Source organism: Erinaceus europaeus, chromosome 4 (assembly GCF_950295315.1).
Source record: "Erinaceus europaeus chromosome 4, mEriEur2.1, whole genome shotgun sequence".
NCBI lineage: Eukaryota > Metazoa > Chordata > Mammalia > Eulipotyphla > Erinaceidae > Erinaceus > Erinaceus europaeus.
This window is the reverse complement of record NC_080165.1, coordinates 140,589,385-140,614,480: the sequence shown is the minus strand read 5'-3', so window position 1 is coordinate 140,614,480 and position 25,096 is coordinate 140,589,385. Positions and strand designations below refer to the sequence as shown.

The 25,096-nt window shown below is 45.8% G+C and overlaps 1 protein-coding gene across 5 annotated transcripts in view; it reads left to right on the top strand.

Moving 5' to 3' along the window:
* The first annotated feature begins 4,960 nt into the window (after positions 1–4,960).
* The window catches only part of SLC22A16 (solute carrier family 22 member 16), a 31,911-nt gene continuing 11,775 nt past the window's right edge, over positions 4,961–25,096 (top strand). For all 5 annotated transcript variants that reach the window (XM_060190627.1, XM_060190628.1, XM_060190629.1 and 2 more), the window contains exons 1-3: positions 4,961–5,367; positions 7,639–8,121; positions 22,534–22,651. In XM_060190627.1, coding sequence (XP_060046610.1) covers positions 4,973–5,367; positions 7,639–8,121; positions 22,534–22,651 — 996 coding nt within the window. In that variant the 5' untranslated portion in view covers positions 4,961–4,972. The remainder of the gene's footprint in view (positions 5,368–7,638; positions 8,122–22,533; positions 22,652–25,096) is intronic.

Here is a 25,096-nt window from a genome sequence, read left to right as displayed (position 1 = left end):
ATTTTTTTTACCAGAGCACTACTTCATTACTCAGGTGAGACCTTTCCTTTCAGAGGAATCTCTAATTCCATTCCAGGCAGTTCACTTCCTAACAAAGTCCCAAAACCTGGATATAGACCAGGTCCTCTGAGATAGAGCCTATGTTCACATATGTTCACATGTATCCAGAAACTAGGGCAAAATATATGCCTGAAAGCAAAAGTACACAATAGTCTGCAGTGAGTACCCCCCAACACTTTATCTGCATTATTCCAGCCTTTAGGTCCATGACTGGTCAACAATTTGTTTGGCTTTGTATGTTAACTTTCTTTTCAGCCACCAGGTTCCAGATGCCTGCATGATGCCGACCAGACTTCCCTGGACAGATGACCTCACCAGTGTGTCCTGGAGCTCTGCTTCTCCAAAGCCCCACCCCACCAGGGAAAGAGAGGCAGGCTGGGAATATGGATGGACCAGTCAACGCTCATGTTCAGCAGGGAAGCAATTACAGAAACCAGACCTTCCAACTTCTGCACCCCATAATGACCTTGGGTCCGTACTCCCAGAGGGATAAAGAATAGGAAAGCTGGGAGTTGGGTGGTAGTGTATCAGGCTAAGCACACGTGGCACAAAGCAGATTGAACAACAAGATCAGAAGAGAAAACACAAGTAGAACCTGAACTGGAATTGGCGTATTGCACCAAAGTAAAAGACTCTGGGGTGGGTGGGGAGAATACAGGTCCATGAAGGATGATAAAAACAACAACAAAAAAAGATCTGTGTACACATATGTTCTTGGCAGCACAATTTGTAATAGCCAAAACCTGGAAGCAACCTAGGTATCCAACAACAGATGAGTGGCTGAGCAAGTTGTGGTCTATATACACAATGGAATACTACTCAGCTGTAAAAAATGGTGACTTCACCGTTTTCAGCTGATCTTGTATGGACCTTGAAAAATTCATGTTAAGTGAAATAAGTCAGAAACAGAAGCATGAATATGGGATTAATCTCACTCTCAGGCAGAAGTTGAAAAACAAGATAGGAAAAAAAAAAAACACAAGTAGAACCTGAAATGGAATTGGCGTATCGCACCAAAGTAAAAGACTCTGGGGTGGGGGTGGGTGGGGAGAATGCAGGTCTAAGAAGGATGACAGAGAACCTAGTGGGGCTTGTATTGTTATATGGGAAACTGGGGAATGTTATGCATGTACAAACTATTGTATTTACTGTTGAATGTGAAACATTAATTCCCCAATAAAGAAATTAAAAAAAAAAAGAATTATCCATATATTCTCCATAGTGGTTGCACCGGTTTATACCACCAGCAGTGAGGTAGAGTTCTCTCTTCACAACCTCTCCATCACTTATCTTCTCTTGTTTTATTGGTGGAGCCCATTCTCACAGATGTGAGGTAAAATCTCAATGTGGTTTTAATTTGCATTTCTCTAATGAAGAGTGAATTGGAGCATTTCTGCATACGTCTGTGCGCCATGTCTCTCTCTTTATTTTTTTCCTCCAGGGTTATCGCTGGGCCTTTGGTGCCTGCTCTATGAATCCACTGCTCCTGGAGGACATTTTTCCAATTGCCTTTTGTTGTTATTGCTGTTGGATAAGATAGAGAAATCAAGAAAGGAGGGGAAGAGAAAGATAGAAGACCGAAGACCTGCTTTACTGCTTGTGAAGCAACCTCCCTGCAGATGGGGAGTCAGGGACTCGGACCGGGATCCTTGCACTGGTCATTGTGCTTTGAGAGCCATGTGCGCTTAACCTGCTGTGCTACCACCTGCCCCGGCCACCATGTATCTTTTCTTTAGAAGAGATATGAATTCATATCTTCTGCCCATTGGGCTGTTCCTTTTCTTTTTGTTGAGCTGTGTGAGTTCTTTGATATTTGACACCTGCCTGTCTGAAGTGTGGTGTAACTTTTCCCATTTGCAGAATTTCCCGTTTATCCTCACAGAATTTTCTTTTGCTGTATAGAAGCTTTTCAATGTGATATCATCCCATTCATTAATTTTTGGTTTTCTTTCCCTTGCCCATAAAGTGAATGTTGGTATGCATGAGACCCCTTCTGTTTCATTTGGTTTAAATCCCCCCTGCTTAACACTATTCTATTTACATAACCACTTCATTCTATTTACATACCACTGTCAACAAGCACCACCCTCCCTCCAGGGCATTAGTGGTTCAGTGATAGAATTCTCACCTGCTCCACCCCCTCTTCTTGTCACACCCTGATCCTCTCCTTGTCACACTCTGATTTTCACTAGTCACTTTTCTCTCCACCCACTCTATGTCACATCCTGTTTCCACCCTAAGACAACATTGTGAGTTTTACGTTACCGAGAGTTTAGCTTAGCTCGGCTTAGATTGTACTGCGTCCTGCATGAATAAAGAGATACTGCCTACAGCTCAACCATGAGTCCCTGGTCGTCTGTTACCCGCCCGTGAAGCCAGCCTGGCGAAAACAACAAGTGAAGTCTCCAAATACATCTTTAATGTTAAGGTCCTGAAATGTTTCACTGATATAGCCTATGTATTTTATAGTTTCAGGCCTAATATCCAGATCTTTGCTCCATTTTGAATTGATTTTATTGTATAGTTTTAGGTGGTGGCCTAGTTTTATTTTTCTATACGTGGCTGTTCAGTTCACTGAATAGCATTTGTTAAAGAGACTTTCTTTTCCTCATTGGGCAGTTTTAGCCCCTTTATTATTATTTTTTCTTTTTTATTTAAGAAAGGATTAATTAACAAAACCATAGGGTAGGAGGGGTACAACCCCACACAATTCCCACCGCCCAATCTCCATATCCCACCCCCTCCCCCAATAGCTTTCCCATTCTCTATCCCTCTGGGAGCATGGACCCAGGGTCATTGTGGGTTGCAGAAGGTAGAAGGTCTGGCTTCTGTAATTGCTTCCCCGCTGAACATGGGCGTTGACTGGTCGGTCCATACTCCCAGTCTGCCTCTCTCTTTCCCTAGTAGGGTGGGTCTCTGGGGAAGCTGAGCTCCAGGACACATTGGTGGGGTCTTCAATCCAGGGAAGTCTGGCCGGCATCCTGATGACACCTGGAACCTGGTGACTGAAAAGAGAGTTAACATACAAAGCCAAACAAATTGTTGAGCAATCATGGACCCAAAGCTTGGAAAAGTGGAGAGGAAGTATTAGGGAGGTACTCACTGCAAACTCTAGTGTACTTCTGCTTTCTTACTTTGGTGCCATACTCCAAACTCAGTCAATTTCTGCTTTGCGTTTCTACTTCTTTTTTTTTTTTTTTTTACATGCATAACATTCCCCAGATTCCCATTTAACAATACAACCCCACTATTTCATTCATCATTTTTCATGGACCTGTATTCTCCCCACCTTCCCACCCACCCCAGAGTCTTTTACTTTGGTGTAATACTCCAATTCCATTTCAGGTTCGACTTGTGTTTTCTTTTCTAATCTTGTTTTTCAACTTCGGCCTGAGAGTGAGATCATCCCGTATTCATCCTTCTGTTTCTGACTTATTTCACCCTTTTATTATTTTTAAAAAAATTTTTTTCCTTTTCTAAAATTATCTTTATTTATTTATTGGATAGAGACAACCAGAAATAGAGAGGGAAGAGGGTGACATAGAGGAGGGAGAGAGACAGAGAGACACCTGCAGCCCTGCTTCACCACTCGCAATGCTTTCCCCCTGCAGATGGGGGCCAGGGGGCTTGAACCTGGGTCCTTGTGCACTGTAACATGTGCGCTCAACCAGGTGCACCACCACCTGGCTGCCTCTTTTCTGGGCTCTCTATCATGTTCCATTGGTCCATGTGTCCATTTTTGTTCCAATACCACACTGTTGTAAAATATGTTGTAATATAAACTGAAGCCAGGAATTGTGACACCTCAATTTTTCTTTTTTCTCAGGAGTGCTCCTGCTATGTGTGTGTGTGTGTGTGTGTGTGTGTGTGTGTGTGTATGAGTGTGTGTGTGTGTGCTTTAATAGTTCTACATGAATTTTGGGTAAGTTGTCCAATTTCCTTGAAATATGTCACTGGGATACCTATCTTGGGGAAAATGTGAAAATGTGTCCTTGTGAACACACACACACACACACACACACACACACAACCTTGTTAGGGGCCTGGGGCTGGCATCCTCTGACAGCCAGATATCGAGAGGAAAGGAAGTGACAGAGAGGGAGAGAGACAGAGAGACATCTGCAGCCCTGCTTCAACACTTGTGAATGTTTTTACCCTGCATGTGGGGGGGGGAGCTGGGGGCTTGAACCCAGATCTTTGCACATTGTAACATGTACATTCAACCTGGTGTGGCACCACCCGCCCCCCCCCCCAATTTCTTTACCAAAAAAAAATCATAATCAAGTAAAAGGCTACCAGGAGCAGTACAGGTACCATGCCTCAGCACTAACCCTGGTGTGTGTGGGGGGTGAGGGGCGGGTGGAGAAATTAAAAAAAAGTTAATATTTATAAAATTCAAGACTCAGGGAGTCGGGCGGTAGCGCAGCAGGTTAAGAGCACATGGCGCAAAGCGCCAAGGACCCGCATGAGGATGCCGGTTGGAGCCCTCCCCTCCCCACCTGCAGGAGAGTCGCTTCACAAGCAGGTGTCTGTCTTTCTCTCCCCCTCTCTGGCTTCCCCTCCTCTCTCCATTTCTCTCTGTCCTATCCAACAACGACGACATCAATAACAACAATAGTAACTACAACAATAAAAACAGTAAAGACAACAAATAGGAAATAAATACTTTAAAAAAAAATTCAAGACTTCAGTCAGCAATGGAAGTTGGAGACATACGGGCTGCAAAAGGCGTCAGGGTCATACACACACGCCCAGGTGTCGCACCTTGCAGAGCAGACCGCGCGGGGCGCGGGGCGCGGGGCGCGGGGCGCGGGGCGCGGGGCGCGGGGCGCGGGGCGCGGGGCGCGGGGCGCGGGGCTCGAGGCTGGGGGGCGGCCCCGAGCGGCGTGAGCCGCGGGCTGGGGGGGCGGCGATGGCGGACTCCTGGACCACCCTGCCCTGGGGCCAAGGCGGGCCGGACGGGAAGCTGCGGCCCTCCTGGGAGGCGGAGGAGCTGGACCAGTACTTGGCGCGCAAACAGTGGCTCCGCGGGCGCCGGCCGCCGTCCCAGGACAACGCCGCCTTCCCGGAACAGCCGGCGGCGCGGAGGGGCTCGTCGCCCGGCGGAGCGAGGCCCAGCACGGCGGGTCCGGGCGCCGGCACTGCGGGGAGGCCGGGCGGGCCCCCCCGGGTGCTCCTGGACGCGGCCGGTTGGGTGTCCAAGACCCCGGAGGCGGGCGAGAAGCAGCTTCCGCGCCGCCCAGGCCCCGGCGCCGCGACCCCCAGGAACCTGGAGCGGATTTTTGACCGGGTGGGGCACTCCGGCAGGTAGGGAGCCGGGCGTGGGGGCTGCGCTGTGGGCGCCAGTTTCTTTCCGTTGCGGGAGGGTGCGGGGGTGCGGGGGTGGGGTTCTCGCGCCATCGGATGCGGACCGGGGATACCATACAGCCTTTGACACGAAAGGAAGGTTGGGGAGGCCGTGCGGTGGGTAGCACACCAAGCTTGCGTGCAAATGGCCCCAGGTTCGATCTTAGGCACCACCAATAATAGCCAATGCTAGAGATCTGGAAAAAGGAAGGAAGGAAAGAAGGGAGGGAGGAAGGAAGGAAGAAAAAAGGAAAGAGGAAAGAAAAAAAGAAGGAAGGACAGAAAAAAGGGGGGTGATGGCGGCTGGTGGCACAGCTGGTTGAGCGCACATACTACAGTGTGCAAGGACCCGGATTTGAAACCCCCCCCTCCCCACCTGCAGAGGGAAAGCATTGCGAATGGTAAAGCAGTGCTGCAGGTGTCTCTTTGTCTCTTTCCCTCTCTATCCCCACCCTCTCGATTTCTGGCTCTCTCTATCCAGCAAATAAAGATAAAACAAAATATAAACAATTAAAAAAAGAAAATCTACAATATGCAGCAACCAGCAACAGGCATGAATCTTGAGGGTATCATAACTGTGGCCTAATCCCACTCCTATCAGCTATGTGACACGGTTAACTTCATAAGCTCAAAGACTGGAATTGTGGTCATAGGGACAGGAAGTTGGGGTGTAGATGGGGTATTATTACTCAATAGGCCTAGCTTTTGAAATGTTAAGTGAGACCAGTAAGATCTAGGGATCTGTTGTTGTAACCAATAAGAATGTACACTTAAAGTTTGTTAAAGACATAGATAATCATGCTAAATCTTATCCCAGACAATTTTAGAAAGTTTCAATCTGAATATAAAAATGAAGGCAATGTCACGAGAGACAGGGCCATGGGCATGAGACCACTTTTCTTTATTTGATAAGACAGAGAATGTTGAGAAAGAGGGGAGGGAGAGACAGAGAGACACTTGCAGTACTTGCTTCACTGCTTGTGAAGCTACTCCCTGCAGTTGGGGATCCAGGGCTGGAATCTGGGGCTTTGCTCATGCTAAGCTGTATGCTTAAATTAACCACGTGTACCCTCGCCCAGCCCCAGACCGCTTTTTTATTCTATCTTAAGGCTTCAGGACATAGTCACTCGGACATGTAAATGCTGCTCCACTTGAGTGCTATTGTGCACAGTCAACTAAGTGACATCATGAGCCAGACCACACCCGGTTCATAGTGGGCCACTCAGTGTGCAGGATTACTCTGTGGTCCACGATGAAGCATGTGCAGCTTCTGTGCTGGTCCAGTAGCAAGCCAAGCGCTCTTTCTCCAAAGGAGAGCAGTTAACTGCAGAGAGTGGCTGGACTTCGCTTCAAAATCTTTTTTTAAAAACGATTACTTATTAATTTATTATTAGATTGAGACAGAGAGAAATTGAAAGGGGAGGGTGAGATAGGGAGAGAGACAGAGAGACACCTGCAGCCCTGATTCACCACTCATGAAGCTTCCACCCTGCAGGTGGAGTCCAGGGGCTTGAACCTGGGACCCTGTGCACTGTAATGTGTGCGCCTAACCAGGTGCTCCATCACCTGGGCCCCCTGCTCCAAAATCTTAAGGGTCTGTGCTGTGACTTCTCTATAGGGGCACGCTGAATGTTCCAGAGGGCATTCCTACTTGCCACTACCATTTCAACTACCCAGTGGGTTATGTGGCTCAGGCGGTATAACAGCTTGTGTGGCAGCCTGGACCTGTGACAGAATCCTTTTCTTATTCTGGGCCCAGTTCAGACTAGCAGCTATTTAAGTTCTTTGGTAAACAGGTCATACATAGTAACATACCTAAACAAGGACCAAGTTATTTATTTTATCTCCTCCCCTCCCCTCCCTTCTCTCTTCTCTCCTTTTCTCTCCTCTCCTTTTCTCTTCTTTACTAGAGCACTGCTCAGCTCTGGCTTATGGTGGTACAGGAGATTGAACCTGGGACCTGGGAGCCTCAGGCATGAGAGTCTGTTTGCATAACTATTATGCTATCTCCCTTCACCCCAACATACTGTTTCCAGAATCCATTTAGCCTTGCCATTTAGCCAGTTTGTTTGATTTTCAGGGCTTTCAGGCTTGTAGCGACAGAAAATAAAGCTCTTTCTGTATCTATCATCTGTGCAGAAAGCTAAGGGTGGTAGAGACCCTTGATAGTTTCTTCTCTTCCTTTCCAACCAAAAGACCAAATCCATTAACTAACTCTTCTTCTCTTTACAGATTCCAATTATTCTTCTATTTCATATGTGCCGTACAGAACATATCTTGTGGTATTCATTACTTTGCTTCTTTGTTAATGACAATAGAACCTTTTCATACCTGCAGGCCTCCAGGTAATGTGAGTCAAGTTCTTTTCAATAATATCTCTAGGAAGAGAGTGGATGATCTCTTGACTCTATTTTCCAGAGGCCAAGAAAATCACATTACAGTGCAGCTGCAGAATGGTGAGGTCTGGGATCTCTCAGAGTGTGAAATGTCACATAAGGAGAACAAGACTTTGAGTTCCCGCTCTGATAAAAATGGCTTTAGGACTAAGCACCCTTGCATGCATGGCTACATCTATGACAAGAGCAAGTGGGACAACAATGTGGTGACCAATTGGGATCTGGTCTGTAGCCAAGAATTGTTATCAAAGCTGATCAAGTCCACATTTATGCTTGGAATCATGCTGGGAGCAGTGATATTTGGCCAACTTTCGGACAGGTAAAATGAAATACTTAGGATTTATGTACCATTGTAGGGTTCGTTTTCCTACCTTCTTTCTCTAGGAACAGAGACTTATGTTTAATACTTACTAAGTACTGCGTTGCTGATCTGTTATTTAGAAACATGAAAGAACATAGCAGCAAGAGAAGATAGTCTGCCTGAGTTCAAATTACACTGCTTCCTTGTTCTGAACCTGAACAAATTCCCTAACATATGTTTCAGAATCTTGTGTGTAAGATGGTAATGAACATATTAACACTTACCTCAAAGGGTCATTGTAATAATGCAGAAAAAAGTATTTTGGACATGTAACTAAATAGATACGACTTATTACTTTCAACTTTTATTCCTTTAAAATAGGCTTGATTTTTTTATTTTATTTTATTTTTTTTAATATTTATTTCTTTTGTTGCCCTTGTTTTTGTTGTTGTAGTTATTATTGTTGTTGTCTGTCTTCGGTGTTGGATAGGACAGAGAGAAATGGAGAGAGGAGGGGAAGACAGAGAGGGGGAGAGAAAGATAGACACCTGCAGACCTGCTTCACCGCTTGTGAAGCGACTCCCTGCAGGTGGGGAGCCGGGAGGCTCGAACCTGGATCCTCACAGAAATAGGCTTGATTTTTACCATGAAAATATTACACTGGCTCTTAAATAGACTTGATTTTAAAAGGTTTAGCCAGAAGGAGAAGAGTGAATACCAGATGATACCACTCACAGACACAAGGAGAGGGAGAATACAAGGGGGAGGGGGGAACAGCAATAGACTAGGGTCTGTTTCAGCCTACCCGTGGACTAGAAAGGAGGAGGAAATGGGAAGAAGTTGACAGGGGCTTGGAACCTAGTGTCCATAGTGGAGAGAAATAATAATTTGGTAGTGGGTGAGGGGTGCTGATACTTGTCCTGGGGAGATGTGAGACTGTACGCCTGTGACAATAGTCTTATAGACTAGCATTTCCTTGTGGTCAGGTGGTTGTTGGAATGCCCCATATTGCGTGCCAGATATTGGGATTCCTCAGGAGGAACAAGACAGGAGCAAGTGCTAAAGGGGTCTTCCAGTGCCAGGATAGCCTGAGGGTGCTTCTTCCCAAGCAAGTGTTCTCTGGGTTGGAGAGAACTCGACTGGAGCCAACCTAGGCTGCTGCATGGGAGAGGGATCAGGAACTCGTGCGGGGCTAGCATCGCAGGAGAGGGACTCTGGGACTCTCAGAGCCAGAAGGCAATTCCAAGTGTGTTTAATCAGAAGAGCAGCTGTATTTATACTTGCCAAGTAGGGTGGAAACAGGATGTGACGTAGAGAGGGTGGAGCAAAAAGAGAGTGGTGGAAATCAGGGTGTGACTAGGAGAGGGGGAAGAGCAATAGGAAAGTATGAATCAGTGGGGATTAAACCAATGCCCTGCAGGCAGGGTGGTTCTTAGGTAACAGTGGTTATGTAAATACACCTCAGAGTTAAGCAGGGGGAAGCTGGCGTACTGCCCAACATTCCAGCATACCATGGCAGCGGACAGTACACAAACCTCTTTATTGATGCAGTTACAAATTTATAAAGGGGTAGCTGTGCAGGGGAAGTAGCCAGCTGGCCAATGAGGTCCATATCTTCTTATAAGGGGAAAGAGAGAAAGGCAATGAAAGGGTATGGATGGTGATGCAGGAACAGGGAAATAGAAATATAAGGAAGGCAAAGCCCACCAGAAAAGGGGGGAGGGGTGGGTGATGCGGCTTGGCTGATAGGAAGGCTGGAATTCCCCCGAGTACTCTTGCCACATCTCGCTCGACCACTAGGCTGACATGCCAATGGGAGACTGAGACAAGCTTCTGGGGGGTCAGCCATCCATGCTCAAACACACATCAGACTCACAATTCCCCCTTTTTTCTTTTGTTAAAGAAGGTTGGCCATGACTTCCAAGTCAGCCGTGGGGCTAAGAAAGTAGGGTTGAACCGAGACTCTCTGGACTGTCACCCGGACCATGTCCTGGAGGTCGTTCCTTAGGAACTGCAGGATGCATGGGGCGACAAGGAGAGCAAGGAGAGATGTCAGGAGGGGAAGAATCCAAGATAACATGGGGGAGGACATCCAAGAGTCCAGGGCTGAGGGAGCAAACCATTTTTTAAATCACGACTGAGTTCATGGAGAGTCTTTGGCTGTGAAGTCTAGGGATTACTGAAGTTGTTCTTCCAGGAGTTCAGCTGTGTGAAGGGAGTGGCCGAGGGCACTGCCAGCAAGTCCAATAGAGGCAGTCAGCCCGATGCTGATGACCATAGGGAGGAACACCTCTCATTTTGTTCTGGTGAGGGAGGTCAGCCACTGGAATTCGCCTTGTTCGTTAAGGTGAGCTGTGGAATGAGAGAGACTAGGAGGCAGGGGCCGGGTGATGAGGAGTTGATACGGAAAGACAAGGTAAAGTTAACACCGGAACATAAAGGGGGGGCTTACCCATTAGAGGATAGGGAGAGATTCTTTGAACAATGGGGAATGTTGGGAGAGGAGAAAGAGGTCAATAGACACCACACAAGGGTGAAGTTGGGGCTGATAGCTTTCGTGTAGAGAGGGATAGAAGTGAGAGGTGGCAGTTCAGCAGAGGAGGAGGGGTTAGGTAAACTAGCAAGATCCAACAGAGTATTGTTCAGTGGTGTGGCGGTGAGGAGAGGCCTGTTGAGGGAAGCGCATAGGAAGCAGCTGGAAGTTTTGGGAAGGATGGAGGATTGGTTCAAGAGAGAGATGGCATAGCACTGATATGCAGGCCAAGATGAAAGTCAAGGCTGGGTGGTGAGGCGAGAGCATGAGAGATGGCTTATTCTTGTTGGGTTATCTTATTGTGGGTTTGGACGGCTCTAGGGATGGGGATCAGCTGTCAGGAGACAAAAATACTGGCTATGGGGGAGGAGGAAAATGTGCTATAGTATAGTTTTCCAATAACTCCATTAACCCATCTGTTATCCCATGGGTCATGGATGGTGAACTTGATGGAACCTAGGCCAGAGAAATACTGTTTCTCGGGCCTGTATGAGCTATAATATTGGTTGTAAGCATTGGGGAACCCATGAATATTACATGACCAATGGCATCCTCCATAGTAGTTGACCCACTCTAGGCAGCTCCCGTTATTGTAGTAGGGAGGGAGTGGGGAGTTTGCCAGTGGTTAACTATAGGGCTTTTTTCAGAATTTTTATAAATATTAAAGAGATTAAGTATAGCGAGAGCCATGGCCAGCTGAACATTTGGGGGGTGTATTCCCCCTTTTTCTTCTATTAATTGATTTTTTAGGGTTTGGTGAGCCCTCTCGATAATACCTTGGCCTTGTGGATTGTAAGGAATACCTGTGGTATGAGTAATACTCCAAAGTGAGCAAAAGGCTTTGAATTGTTGGCTAGTAAAAGCAGGACTATTATCAGTTTTGACCTGAAAGGGGAGGCCCATAATGGCAAAACTAGATAACATGGGACACAAGTCTCTTGGTATTTTAACCAGTTTGAGTTGTAACCCAGATGAACTTGGAGTATGTATCTATAGTTACAAAGACATACTTTTGCCTGCCGAACTGTGGGATATCGGTGACGTCGATTTGCCACAGAGCATTGGCCTTAAAGTTACAGGAGTTGACCTCTGGGGCTTGGATCCCGGGTGTTCTGATAAGGGAGGCACAGGAGGAGCAGGTATTAATAATGTGTTTAAGCTGGGCTATAGGATAATCTGGGAAACACACTTGTAAGCCTTTAAGGTTGGTATGGGTATAGCAGCAAGAATGGGTCTTTGGAGAGAGGCACACACAAAACAATGAGAGGCACTGGGGGTAGTTTCAAAATTTCTAATTGTATGTTGGGAGAGTATAAAAAAACTAGGGATATGAGTGAGTTTAGGGGTCAGTACATACCCATGAGTAAAACATAAGAATGTTGTTGTTAAGTCACATAAGCTGAAATTGGACTACATATAGGGGAACTTCTTATATTAAGATCTTACCATATGAGCAGTTGGTTCTTCATGTGAAGGCTTGTCACAGCTGTAACTGTTCACTTGGAAGAAAAAACTTGTACCAAGTTAGAAGTTGACTAGAATTGATAACTCAATGATTCGAATTGGCTTAAATATCTTTATATAATTTTGGAAGGCCTTTTTAACTATAAAATGATTGTTTTCTCTTTAGTATGATTTAAAGCTGTTTAACAATTTTTAAAAATATTTACTTATTTTCCCTTTTGCTGCCCTTGTTGTGATTATTGATGTCGTCGTTGTTGGATAGGATACAGTGAAATGGAGAGAGGAGGGGAAGACAGAGAAGGGGAGAGAAAGATAGACACCTGCAGATCTGCTTCACTACTTTGAAGGGACTCCCCTGCAGGTGGGGAGCCAGGGGCTCGAACCGGGATCCTTGTGCTTTGCACCATGTGCGCTTAACCTGCTGCGCCACCACCCGACTCCCCACTGTTTAACAATTTAAGCAATATTAGAACTTAGTTTACTGCTAGGATCTTAGTAATTTACTTATTATAGATTTATCACAAGCTTATTTAATTACTTCATACTCTTATATTTTAGCTGCATTTTATTTCTTATGTAACACCCTTTGAGTGGTTATGAGTAAGGGTGGATATAAAACTTTACTAGATCTTACATTTTAAAATTCTGATATGGGCATTCTTGTTGGAAATGCACAGGCCAGCAGCAAGCCTTGTGTGCCCTGGATATTTATAGTCTTAATAATAAAAAAAAAAACCTTAGCTCTAGAAGGGGTCTTATTTAAAACAGAGGCCTTTATGGCCAAGAAAAATGGCTGGTGTAAAAATGTGATGATTTTTCTCTGCCTAAGGAGGGGGAAGAGCTAGGGGAGAAGGTTAGAAAAGATTAAAAGGCTCTCTGTCGTGATGAAGAGCAAGCCTTTAAGTTGAGGGTAACTGTCGGGGAGTTCTTCAAAGAGAATCTGGGGGGAAGATGTTGGTGGCATTAGAGATAGGGGAGTCCTGGAAGAGTTTGGGACCCACGCAGGGCAGACAGGGGAGGGCTGAAGCCCATCTGTTTTGAGGGTAGTGGTTGTCTAATTGTCCTGGGAATCCCTCCAGGCTGATGGCAATGTGGTTACATATCAGCCACTGCCTGTCAGAGAGGGAAAAGGGAATGGTGATGGCGTCAGGCTCTTTTCCCAATACTTGGATTGCTTGCTCTCTGCCCAAGCGAATCATAGAGGCAAGAGCATCTAGTTCTGTTAAAAGGTGGGAAACATCGCCCACAGGGTATGCAGCCACTCTAAGGGTCTGTGCATGCCAACCACTGTGGGGGAGGTGTTGAAGATCAGCAGCTGGAGAGGCAGGGAGGGGTCATATCTGGTCTCGTAGGGCCTGATTAACTTGTCTGAGGGAGAGGCACTGGGTGTCAGATGCCTGCAGGAGGCAGGATTCTTATCGCCTTTGAGCAGATGAAGATAGAATCGGTATGAGGTCCCTCCCATACAAGAATGTAAAGTCCTTTAATTATATGTGGGAGTAGGGCAGCTTTCACTGCCTCCAGGCAAATGGTAGGGCTGTTAGCCATGCCCTGAGGCAGGATTAGCCACTCAAACCTGTCTGATGGGTAGTAATTAAGCACTGGTACAGAGAAAGCAAAGCTTTTGCAGTCGCAGGGGTGTAGGGGTATGGAGAAGAAACAATTTCGAATGTCCATGGCTATGACAGGAGTCCTGGTCAGGGTGGCTGAAGAAAAAGGTAGGCATCTCTGGGGGCAGCCCCAGATGCACATCGTCTTATTGACTGTGCGGAGGTCTTGAAGTAACTGCCATTTTCTGGATTTTTTCTGGATGGTAAACACCAGTGTATCCCAGGGGCTATGAGAATGGTGGATGCGCCCTAGAGCAAGTTGCTCTTGGATCAGCTCTTTAAGATTGGACAGTTTCTCCCTAGGTAGAGGCCACTGCTCAACCCAGACTGGGTCATTGGAGATCCAGTTGAGGCAGGGAGTTTTAAAGCTAGCAATGACTAAAAGGATTGTGGGTGATGGCTAGATAGAGGGGGACAAGGAGGACCTCGATTAAGGAGGTTCTCACTAGTCGTCACAATGACATCGAGGGCCTCAAGATTGTCTCTGCTCAAGAGATTAGTAGCTACATCGGCTACCAAGGGGCAAATGTGCCCTGTGGTACCATCTGGGTCCCCCCAGGTGAGGGCGTCCCAGGTGATGAGAGCTTGGGAGGCTCTGCCTACTCCCATTAGACGGGGTCCCAGGGTCAGTTCCCACTGGGGGGGCACCTCTCGCCATCTTAGGATGGTTTTATCTGCACTGGTATCTATTAGGCACTTGAAGGATCTATCTCCTGTTTTGATTCTGATGGTGGGATGGTAATCTTCTATGGTGGTTACCCAGTAAGTCTTAACACTAGCTTCTGGCCCTCTTGGCGGTGGGGCTGAGGGCTGCCCCTTAACTAGTTTAAAGGCAGCAGAAGTGTGCTGTTTTTATGGTATTTGGCACAGCAGTCCCTTTTACAGTGATAGCCCTTCTGACATCTCGGACATAGCAAAGGCGGAGCTTTAGAACCCGTTTTTGGGTTGGGATTGGGACAGTTCTTCCGCCAATGGTCTGAGCTCCCACACTGGAAACAACCCTCCTTTCCTTTCTGTTCCTCTAATGACACTGCAAATGCCTGGGCCATGGTGGCAGCCTGGTGGGAGTGGAAACCTATGTCCTGTGTAGCCACAATCCAGCGGTCTATGTGCTCATCCTTAAGACCCTGGCAAGCTTGACAAAAAGTCCGATAACATCCCTTCCCATACTATGAAGCGCAGGAGGAGGTCTCGTGCATCTGGGTCGGGCATTTTATGCTCAAGTGTGGACCTAACTTTGGTAATGAATTTGTCAAAGACTCATCAGGCTCCTGCCTAAGGGAGGCCAGAGAGGAGGGAGTCGCACCCTGAGGAGGTCTAAGGCTTGGAGGGCACAAAGTTGGATATGGTCAAAATAACCTGGAGGAAATCCAGCCCAAACCTGCTGGAGGCCAATATCCCATCATCTTGTTCTGAAAAGGGCCTCAAAATCCCAATTGGGCTGAGTTTGTCTGTTTCTTTGGGCCTGCTGGAGACATTCGTCTTGAGAGAACGCTTCCCATTATAAAAACGGGGCCTGGAAGGGTGGCTCAGGCCACATCTCACCAGTCCTAGAGGGTGTTCAGCTTTTGGACTAGGCCCTCAAGGATGGAGCAGGTCCAAGGGGCATGGACGCCATTCTCCTTTATAGCTTGTTGGAGTTCCCTAAGGTCTCCAGGGCTGTAGGGGTACCAGAGGAGGGGTCTCTAGAGGTTACGAGTCACATTAACAGGCATGGTCAAGATGGCATTGTCTCGAAGGTTCTGATTGTGGAGGTGTCACAGGTGCTCCGTGTCAGAAGGTGGATTGGCTGGCAAAGATGGGGGATTACAAGAGAGGGCAGAAGGCTCAGCATAAGGTGGCAGGGGAGGATATTTTGATTTGGATGGAGGGAGGTCCATAGGGGTCTGAGGTGTTGTGGTGTAGGCCTCAGCAAGATAAGGGATCTTATCTTTAAGTTATCGCTGCCTCTTCATCAAAGTCTGATTCAACCTTTCCACTAGTAGGGGAAGGCTTGGTGTCAGGGGCAAGGGGCTTTGATTCAATGGGGTTGGCATATTGGCAGAGAGCCACCATAATGACCATGAAATGTAAAGGGAATTCAAGAATTCTCTCTGTTTCTTCTTCGTGAGCTAAGTAAGCTATCCAGACACAGGTGTCTGATTCGTAGATGTTCTCTGAGGGTAGCCAGGGGGCAACTCAATGACATCATCCCAGAAAGAAAGGGCTTGGTTTCTAGAGATCCTAATACCAGGGGTTTCTAGGAGGGCATGGAGGCACTTAAGTTGAGGGTTCTGGTGGCTTGTGGGAAGATTGCCCATGATGGACGGATAAAGACACTTTGGGGCTGGCCAACGTACAGCCCCTAGACGCAAGCCTGACCTCTGAATTTAAGAGGAGAGTTGAGGAGTGGGTCCGACACCTGTACCAGTGGTTGGGGATCGACAGGGGGGATGCAACCTTTGAATCATGCCAGGGAGTGCCCTGGCCAGAGATCCTCAATTATCGAGTCTTGTATCACGTCCCTTGTGACGGTTCCCTTGCCTCAAAAATGAAAGAGGTACAAAATAAAGGACCTGCGGTGACTCGACAGACCCAGGCCGCGGAGGGCTCAGGAGCTGCTGAGGTCTCAGGAGCCCGATATCCCACGTCTGGAACTTGAGGAACTCACCTGGTAGCCTCATCGGGCCTCTTCTGCCTTGTGGAGTGTTCTCAGTGGGGGAAAGGTGCCCCACAGTCGGGTGACAGATGTTGAGGTGCTCCACATTGGGCGCCAGATGTTGGGATTCCTTGCTGGGGGGGACAAGGCAGGAGCGAGTTCGCTAAAGGGGTCTTCCAGCATACCATGGTGGTGGATGATACACAAACCTGTTTAGGGTCCTGTTGCGGGGAACGGAACAACTTTATTGACGCATTTACAAATTTATAAAGGGGTAGCTGTGCGGGGGAAGTAGCCAGCTGGCCAATGAGGTCCATATCTCCTTATAAGGGGAAATAGAGCAAGGGAATAAAAGGCTATGGATGGTGATGCAGGAACAGGGATATAAAAATATAAGGAAGGTGAAGCCCACCAGAAAAGGGAGAAGGGGTGGGTGATGTGGCGACACTGATAGGAACACTGAGTACACTTGCCACATCTCACTCGACCACAAGTCTGGCATGCCAATGGGAGACTGAGACGAGCTTCCGGGGGGGGGTGTCAGGCAACCATGCTCAAACACACATCAGACCTACAGGTGGTGAAGCTCCTGGTTGAGTATGCAGGTAACCTTGCAAGAGCCCCTGGTCCCCACCTATAGAGGGGATGCTTCAGAAGTGGTGAAGCAGTGTTGCAAGTCTCTTTTTCTCTCTTCCTCTTTATTTCCCTCCCTCTCTTAATTTCTCTTTGTTCTATAAAAAAAGAAAGGAATGAAGGAAGGAAGGGAGAAAGAAAGAAAAAATGGCCAACATTAGCAGTGGCTTTGTTGTGCAGGCACCAAGCCCCAAGTCACAACTCTAGTGGCAGTAAATACATATTAGTATTTCCCCAATAAAATGATATATTGCTTGAAACAAATATAGTCTAACCCTAAGAGCAACCCCTAAACAATTGATCTGCCAGCCATTTTTTAAAAAATAAACATTAAAATGAAATGTGTAGCTTTTTTTTCTTTTTTTTTTTTTGCCTCCATGGTTATTGCTGGGGCTCACTGCTGGCACCATGAATCCACTTCCCCTGGAGGCCATTTTTTTCCTTTTTTGTTGCCCTTGTTGTAGCCTTGTTGTGGGTATTATTGTTGTTGATGATGTTGTTCATTGTTGGATAGGACAGAGAGAAATGGACAGAGAGGAAGACAGAGGGGGGAGAGAAAGATAGACACCTGCAGACCTGCTTCACCACCTGTGAAGCAACTCCTCTGCAGGTGGGGAGCCTGGGGGCTCTAACCGGGATCCTTATGCCAGTCCTTGCACTCTGTGCCACATGCGCTTAACCTGCTGTGCTACCTTCCAACCCCCAAAATGTGTAGCTTTTGTGAACATCTGTCTCAAAGACCACACTTTAAGCACTTATGGTAAAGCAGAGAGGACTTCTGCAATTCCCTCAGTTGAGGAGGATGCAGCACTATGCTAGGCCTTCAGAACCTGGACAGTAGCTTAGTTCATTGGGTCCCCTCCACCCTTAAAACTCTTCCTCCCCTCCCCTCCCCCTTTAGTTCTGCACTCAGAATCTTGGGTCCAAAGATTTGTCTTGGTTTGTCTGTTCCTTTGCTTTCTTCCTTTGTCCCTTTGTATACCTCATATGAGTGAAATCATCTAGTATTTGTCCTCCTTCTAATTTAATACATTGAGTTTTATCCTCTCCAGCCCCATCCCTGCTGTGGCAGTAGATGGAATCCATCTTTTCTTATAGCTGAGTATTATGTAGGTGCGAGTAGAAAGGAGTGAGGGAGAACTTTTCAGTATAAAAGAAACAGCTTATGCTGGCAGCTAACACTATCTTGGTAACTATCAAGCACAGGCTTGGCCCCAAGAAGGTCAGGGAATTTATCAAGGTAAAAAACTAAAGCCTTGGGAGTCAGGCGGTAGCTCAGCGGGTTAAACGCACATGGTGCAAAGCACAAGGACTGGCAGAAGGATCCTGGTTCGAGCCCCCAGCTCCCCACCTGCAGAGGAGTCACTTCACAGGTGGTGAAGCAGGTCTGCAGGTGTCTATCTTTCTCTCCCCCTCTCTGTCTTCCCCTCCTCTCTCCATTTCTCTCTGTCCTAGCCAACAACAATGACATCAGTAACAACAACAGTAAAACAAAAGAACAATAAAACAACAATGGCAACAAAAGGGAATAAATAAATAAATAAATATATAAAGCCTCTTTTCTTAAAAAAAAAAAAAAACTAAAAAAAACTAAAAACTAAAGCCTTGTGTTCTGTCCATGCTGGAGCAGTGAACTTATAGAGGCCAGTGAACTTACAAACATGTCAGCAAGACCCCATTTTGTCATCATAGGTGCTACTGACAGGCAGATTTGCCCTCTTCCCTCCACCTTCACCATGATAAATGACATAGCCACAGTGCTACCTCCTGGATGAATAACAGAAACCAAACTTAATATGCAAATTCAGAATCAACCAAACCATGACTAACAATATGGGGGAAAAAGTCAGATATAGAATTTAGAATTCTCTTCTGAAGGCAACTCAAGAATCTCAGCTTAACATACACAGATTCAAGAACTAAGAGATAAGATCACCAAGAATTTACAAACACACACACACACACACACACACACACACATACACACACACACAAGTTCTGAACAGAGCTACAGCACGTGAAGAACACTTTGAATAAAGCTAAGGCTCAGGTTGTAGGCCTAGGAAGTAGAGAGACTCTGAGGAGAGACTCCAGGCTAGAAGATTTATACTTTGTAAGTTCAAAGCTGGTGGAGAGAAAAGGTTTAGGAAGAATGAAGCAATTCTACATGAAATAGCAGACTCTGTCAGAAAAGTGAAAGTGAGAGTTATTTGGATCCCTGAGGATTAAGAGAGGGAGAGAAGAGCAGAGAACATACTCAGAGAAAGCATAATGGATAAATGTCCACACATGGACAGTGTTCCAAATGTAGACATTCAGGAAGCTGAGTGAATATTCAAGTTCCTGAATCCAAATTGACACTCACCAAGATGCATCATAGTAAAACTATCCAAAAGCAAGGACAAGGGGAAATATTGTAGGCTTCTAGGAAAAGGATGCAAGGAGGAACTGTTCATCAGGCTCTCATCAGCTTTCTCAGAATACACCCTAGAGACAAGGAGGGAGTGGAATGGCATTAACAGGTAAGGGTTACTAGCCTTGAGTATTTTGCAGACATCTATTGTGGGGAGATAGGAAATTGTTGTTTTCACCGGGCTGGCTTCACGGGCGGGTAACAGACGACCCGGGACTCATGGCTGGGTTGTACGCATTATCTCTTTATTCATGCAGGACGCAGTGCAATCTAAGCCGAGCTAAGCTAAATTAAAAACTACAAACGATCTTGTCCTTATAAATATACTAGCCCAGTAGGGTGGGAACAGAATGCGACGCAGAGAGGGTGGAGAGAAAAGTGACTGGTGAAAATCAGGGTATGACAAGGAGAGGGGGCGGAGCAGGTGAGAATTCTACCACTGAACCACCAATGCCCTGGAGGGAAGTGGTGCTTGTTAACAGAGATTATGTAAATAGAATACAGTGTTATGTAAATAGAATGCAGGGGGGATTAAACCAAATGAAACAGAAGGGGTTTTTAAAGCATACCAACAGGAAATTGTACCCATGTGTCAACAACTGTAATGTAAACCATTAACACCCACCCCCAATGAAAAAAGTGAGGAGGGCTGGATGGTGGTGCACCTGATTGAGTATATGTGTTACAATGCACAAGGACCCAGGTTTAAGACCCCCCCCCCCAGTCCTCACCTGCAGGGAGAAAGCTTTGCATGTGATGAAGCAGGGCTGCAGGTGTCTCTCTGTATCTCTCCCTCTCTGTCACCTCCTTCCCTCTCAATTTCTGGCTGTCTCTATCCAATAAAGAAAGACAAAAAAAAATTTTAATCTTTTTCTGGTGCAGAGATAATACTGCCAATAAAAGATTGCACCTCGATAGGGCATGAAAGTGGAAAAGGGCTACCAAGCCTAGAAGCCAGGTGAGGATTTAGTAGCACACAGTCAGGAAACAGAGGTAGGAAAGTAGACGACATCACAAGGGCAGAGAATATGCCGAAACAGACTAATGTCATCTTTTCGGCAGGACAGTCATTGTGGGAGTATGAACCAGACCAGAAGAGTAGAGAAAGACATAAGAAGGAGACACTGTTGGGGTTCAGGCGGTAGCGCGGTGGGTTAAGCGCATGTGGCACAAAGTGCAAGGATCAGCATAAGGATCCCTGTTCCAGTCCCCGGCTTCCCACCTGCAGGGGAGTTGCTTCACAGGTGGTGAAGCAGGTCTGAAGGTGTCTATCTTTCTCTTGCCCTGTCTGTCTTCCCTCTTCTCCCCATTTCTCTCTGTCCTATCCAACAATGACGACATCAACAATAATAATAACTACAACAATAAAACAACAATGGCAACAAAAGGGAAAAAAAAGTAGACACTGTCAGTGACTCTAGAAGAAGCAGGAAGAAAAGGACTGAGAGAAAGCCAACAGAGAAGTTTCTGGTCAGTATAAAACCTTCTCAGTCAGTTGCAAACTGGTGGTCACCTGTGGAGAAGATGTAGGAGCCCCTCCCCCTTTTTGTGATTAGTAGGTCACAAGATTGTAAGATGACTGTGTCTAGTCCCACACCACACCTGCCAGCAAACTTCTGTATCCCCACTCTCCCACCTCCCAGAGATAACCACCAGAGTTCTCCTAGGTCTTACAAAGTTTGCTTGCTTCTGTTTTTTTTTTTTTTCTTTCAGTTTTATGTATCTCAGTTCTCTGATTCCACATATGAGTGAAGCCATCTGATAGTTGTCTTTCATCATCCAGTTCCATCCATTTTGTCCCAAGTGATATAAATCTTTTCTTTGCTTGCAGGGTAGTATTCCATGGAATATATATACCCCATAACTTCCTTAGCCAGGCATCAGTTGATGGGCTGCTGGGCTGTATCTTGAAACTGGAACCATGTGCTTTGCCTGTGTTCTACTAGATGAGCTGTCTCTCAATCTTTATATATATATATTTTTAATGAGAGTACTGCTCAGCTCTGGCTTATGGTGGTGCGGGGGACTGGACCTGGGACTTCAGAGTCTCAGGCATGACAGTCACTTTGCATAACCATTATGCTATTTACCTCCTCCCTAGATCAGTTTTTTAAATTATTTATTATTGGATAGAGAGACAGACAGAAATTGAGAGGAGAGGGGGAGATAGAGAGGGAAAGAGACAGAGAGACACCTGCAGCCCTGCTTTACCACTTGTGAAGCTTTCTCCCTCAAGATGGAGACCAGGGACTTGAACCTGGGTACTTGCATACTATAATGTGTGTATTTAACCAGGTGCGCCACCGCCTGGCCCCTTATAGGTCAATTTTAACAAATCAGTTTGGAATATAATTTGACAAATGGAAGACAAAGACATGCCCTATTTGGTTATGAAAATGCAGGGAAAGTAAACGCTTTATTCTAGAGACAGAATGTAGAAAGATGTCTGGATTTAGAATAGTCTAGTAAGCACTGCTTTATCTTTGGTGGGTAGAGCCAACTCAACAAAGAGGATGAGCCAGCAGGCCAAGAAGTAGCCCTGAAGGAAAACAACAGATCCCTTTGCTATTCATCACCCAATAATAACCCTCCCACACCCCAACACTGATAATCCCAGGTTAGAAGGTTTTCAGGGCATCAGTCACGGTGATGGTGTATGCATTGGGGTCGTTTAAGTAGCGGATTCTCCACTGAAAAACTGACTTCATGAACAAATCATGTTAACTCATGATTTCCCCAGAGTAAATGAAAGAAAAACAACAACTGTTGGAAAAGTGAATAACAGTTGTTTTGGCAAATCGCAATAGATGTTTCCTTTTTTGATGTGATGTCACAGAATGAATTCGGGGTCCTGTATATGCACAGAGTAACAGAGTGACCTTTTAGTCTACATTTGTTATGAGTCAGAGAGTGGAGGAAGAGAGGGGGAAAGAGAAAGTAAGTAGAGCATGGTAAGGAGGTCAAAGTACTGCTCCACCATGCGCGGAGGCCCCTTGATCCTGTGATCTTGTGTGGTCCCAGGGATTGAACCCAGAGCGTCACTTGTGCTAAAGGAGTGAACTCCTGACCTCTAGAGTGGGTGTTTAAAAATGTTACAACCACACCTTGCTTTTCCCACTGTGTAATTCTTCTTTTTCAGGGTAGGAAGACGTTTTGTCCTGTGGCCCACAAGCACCGGCATATTTCTCTTTGGTGTAATAGCCGCTTTAAGTTTTGATTATTATAGTTTTCTGATGGTGCGCTTTTTACTTGCTTTGGTGAGTTTTTACTTCTTTACTGCAGTATTTCTATATTAAAACTGTTTTGCTCATTGGGAATCTCCTGAGCTCATGGACTTATTAATCTCTGTTCAAGTCTCTACAAAAGACTTTCTCTGAAAGTATAAGTGCCCTATATTTAGCAAGACACCCGTCAAAATGAAAAGTTGTTGCTTACTAGGCAGAAACTTTTCGTTTGAGACTGCTGGGCACATAACGCACACCCCACAATTATTTAAGTGTTACTTTATTGCTGAGCAATGATAGACGTTTAGTTCAGTCCTGTATGCATTATGGTAACAGGTAGTTTTTGTAGTATGTTAACAGGTAGGTTTGTATTGTTGACCTCATTTGTATAATGCACAGTAAGCATGAAACAAGAAGGCACTAGTGGATAGGGGAATGAGTTTGAATACCAGCTTTGTCTGTCAGTGGCTCCTTAGTCGTGTACTCTTGTGTAAACATGTTATCTTTTTTTTTTTTTTTTTTGAGCCTCAGTTACTAGTCTATATACAGTCGAGAACAATACCTTTAGGGTCAATTGGAGGTGCACCTGGTTGAGTGCACACATTACAGTGCTCAAGGACCCAGGTTCAAGCCCCTGTTCCCCACCTGCAGGGAGAAAGCTTCACAAGTGGTGGAGGAGGGCTTGCAGGTGTCTCTCTCTGTCTCATTTCTTCTCTGTCTCCCCCTCCCACATCTATTTCTATTTCTACCTAACAAATAAATTATGATTTTTTAAAATTATATTTATTTATTGGGAGACAGCCAGAAATCAAGAGGGTAGGGGGAGACAGAGAAGAAATAAGACAGAGAGACAGCTGCAGCCCTACTCCACCACTTGTGAAGTTTTCCCCCTGCAGGTAGGGACCAGGGGCTTGAACCTGGGTCCTTGTGCAGTGTAACATGTGTGCTCAACCAGGTGCACAACACCCAGCCCCAATAATAATTTTTTAAATAGAGAATAATACCTGCTTCACTGGCTTATTACACAGATTGTGAGAACTCTCAGAAGGTTAGAAGTGGACCTACCCTATGACCTTGCAATCCCTCTCCTGGGGATATATCCTAAGGAACCCAATACACCCATCCAAAAAGATCTGTGTACACATATGTTCTTAGCAGCACAATTTGTAATAGCCAAAACCTGGAAGCAACCCAGGTGTCCAACAACAGATGAGTGACTGAGAAAGTTGTGGTCTAGATACACAATGGAATACTACTCAGCTACTAAAAATGATTTCACCTTCTTCACCTCATCTTGGATGGAGTGTGAAGAAATCATGTTAAGTGAGATAAGTCAGACAGAAAAGGATGAATGTGGGATGATCTCACTTGTAGACGAAAGTTGAACAATAAGAACATGAGGGAAAACACAAAGCAGAACTTGGACTGGAGTTTGGTGTATTGCACCAAAGTAAAAGACTCTGGGTGGGGAGGAGGGGGAGTGTTGAGGTCCTGGAACATGAAGGCAGAAGGAGGACCTAGTGGGGGTTGAATTGTTATGTGGAAGACAGAAAATGTTACACATGTACATACTATTGTATTTTACTGTCAACTGTAAACCATTAATCTCCCAATAAAGAAATATATATTTTTTAAAGCCCAGATTCAACAAAGCTATCTAAGCTTCCTAAAGAAGACTTCAAAAGGATGGCCCAAAGGATGCTTAATGATAGGAGAATTTCAGTGGAAAAAAGCATTGACAAAGTCATAAAAAGGGGCTGGGTGGTGGCGCACCTGCAGGGGGGAAAGCTTTGCCAGTGGTGAAGCAGGGCTGCAGGTGTCTCTCTTTGTCTCTATCACCCCCTTCCTTCTCAATTTCTGGTTGTCTCTATCCAATAAGTAAATAAGTAGAGATAATTAAAAAAATAAATCTATTTAAAAATGCCATAAAAAGTGTGAATGAAATCATACCAGAAACGAGAGATAAAGAACATTGTTTGTCTTAAATTGCCACCAGGGTTATCACTGAGGCTCAGTGCTGGTGAATCCACTACTCCTAGTGGCCATTTTTTCATTTTCATTTTTTAACTTTTTACTTTATATTTTATTTGATAGGAGGAGAAACTGAGAGGGAAAGGGAGAGATAGAGAGGGAGAGAGAAAGAGATACCTGCAGACCTGCTTCATGTATTGTCAAATCTCCTCACTGCAGGTGGGTAGCAAGGGCTTAAACGGGTTCCTAATGTGTGTGCACCAGCCCAGCCCCCTATTTATTTATTTATTTATTTACTTATTTATTTATTTGTTTTTAATTTATTAACTGGATAGAGACAGCCAGAAACAGAGAGGGAAGGGGGAGAGAGAGAGAAAGAGAGAGAGAGAGAGAGAGAGAGAGAGAGAGACCTGCAGCCCTGCTTCACCACTTGCAAAGCTCTCCCCCTGCAGGTGGGGACCAGGGACTCAAACCTGGGTCCTTGTGCACCATGTGCGCCACCCCCAA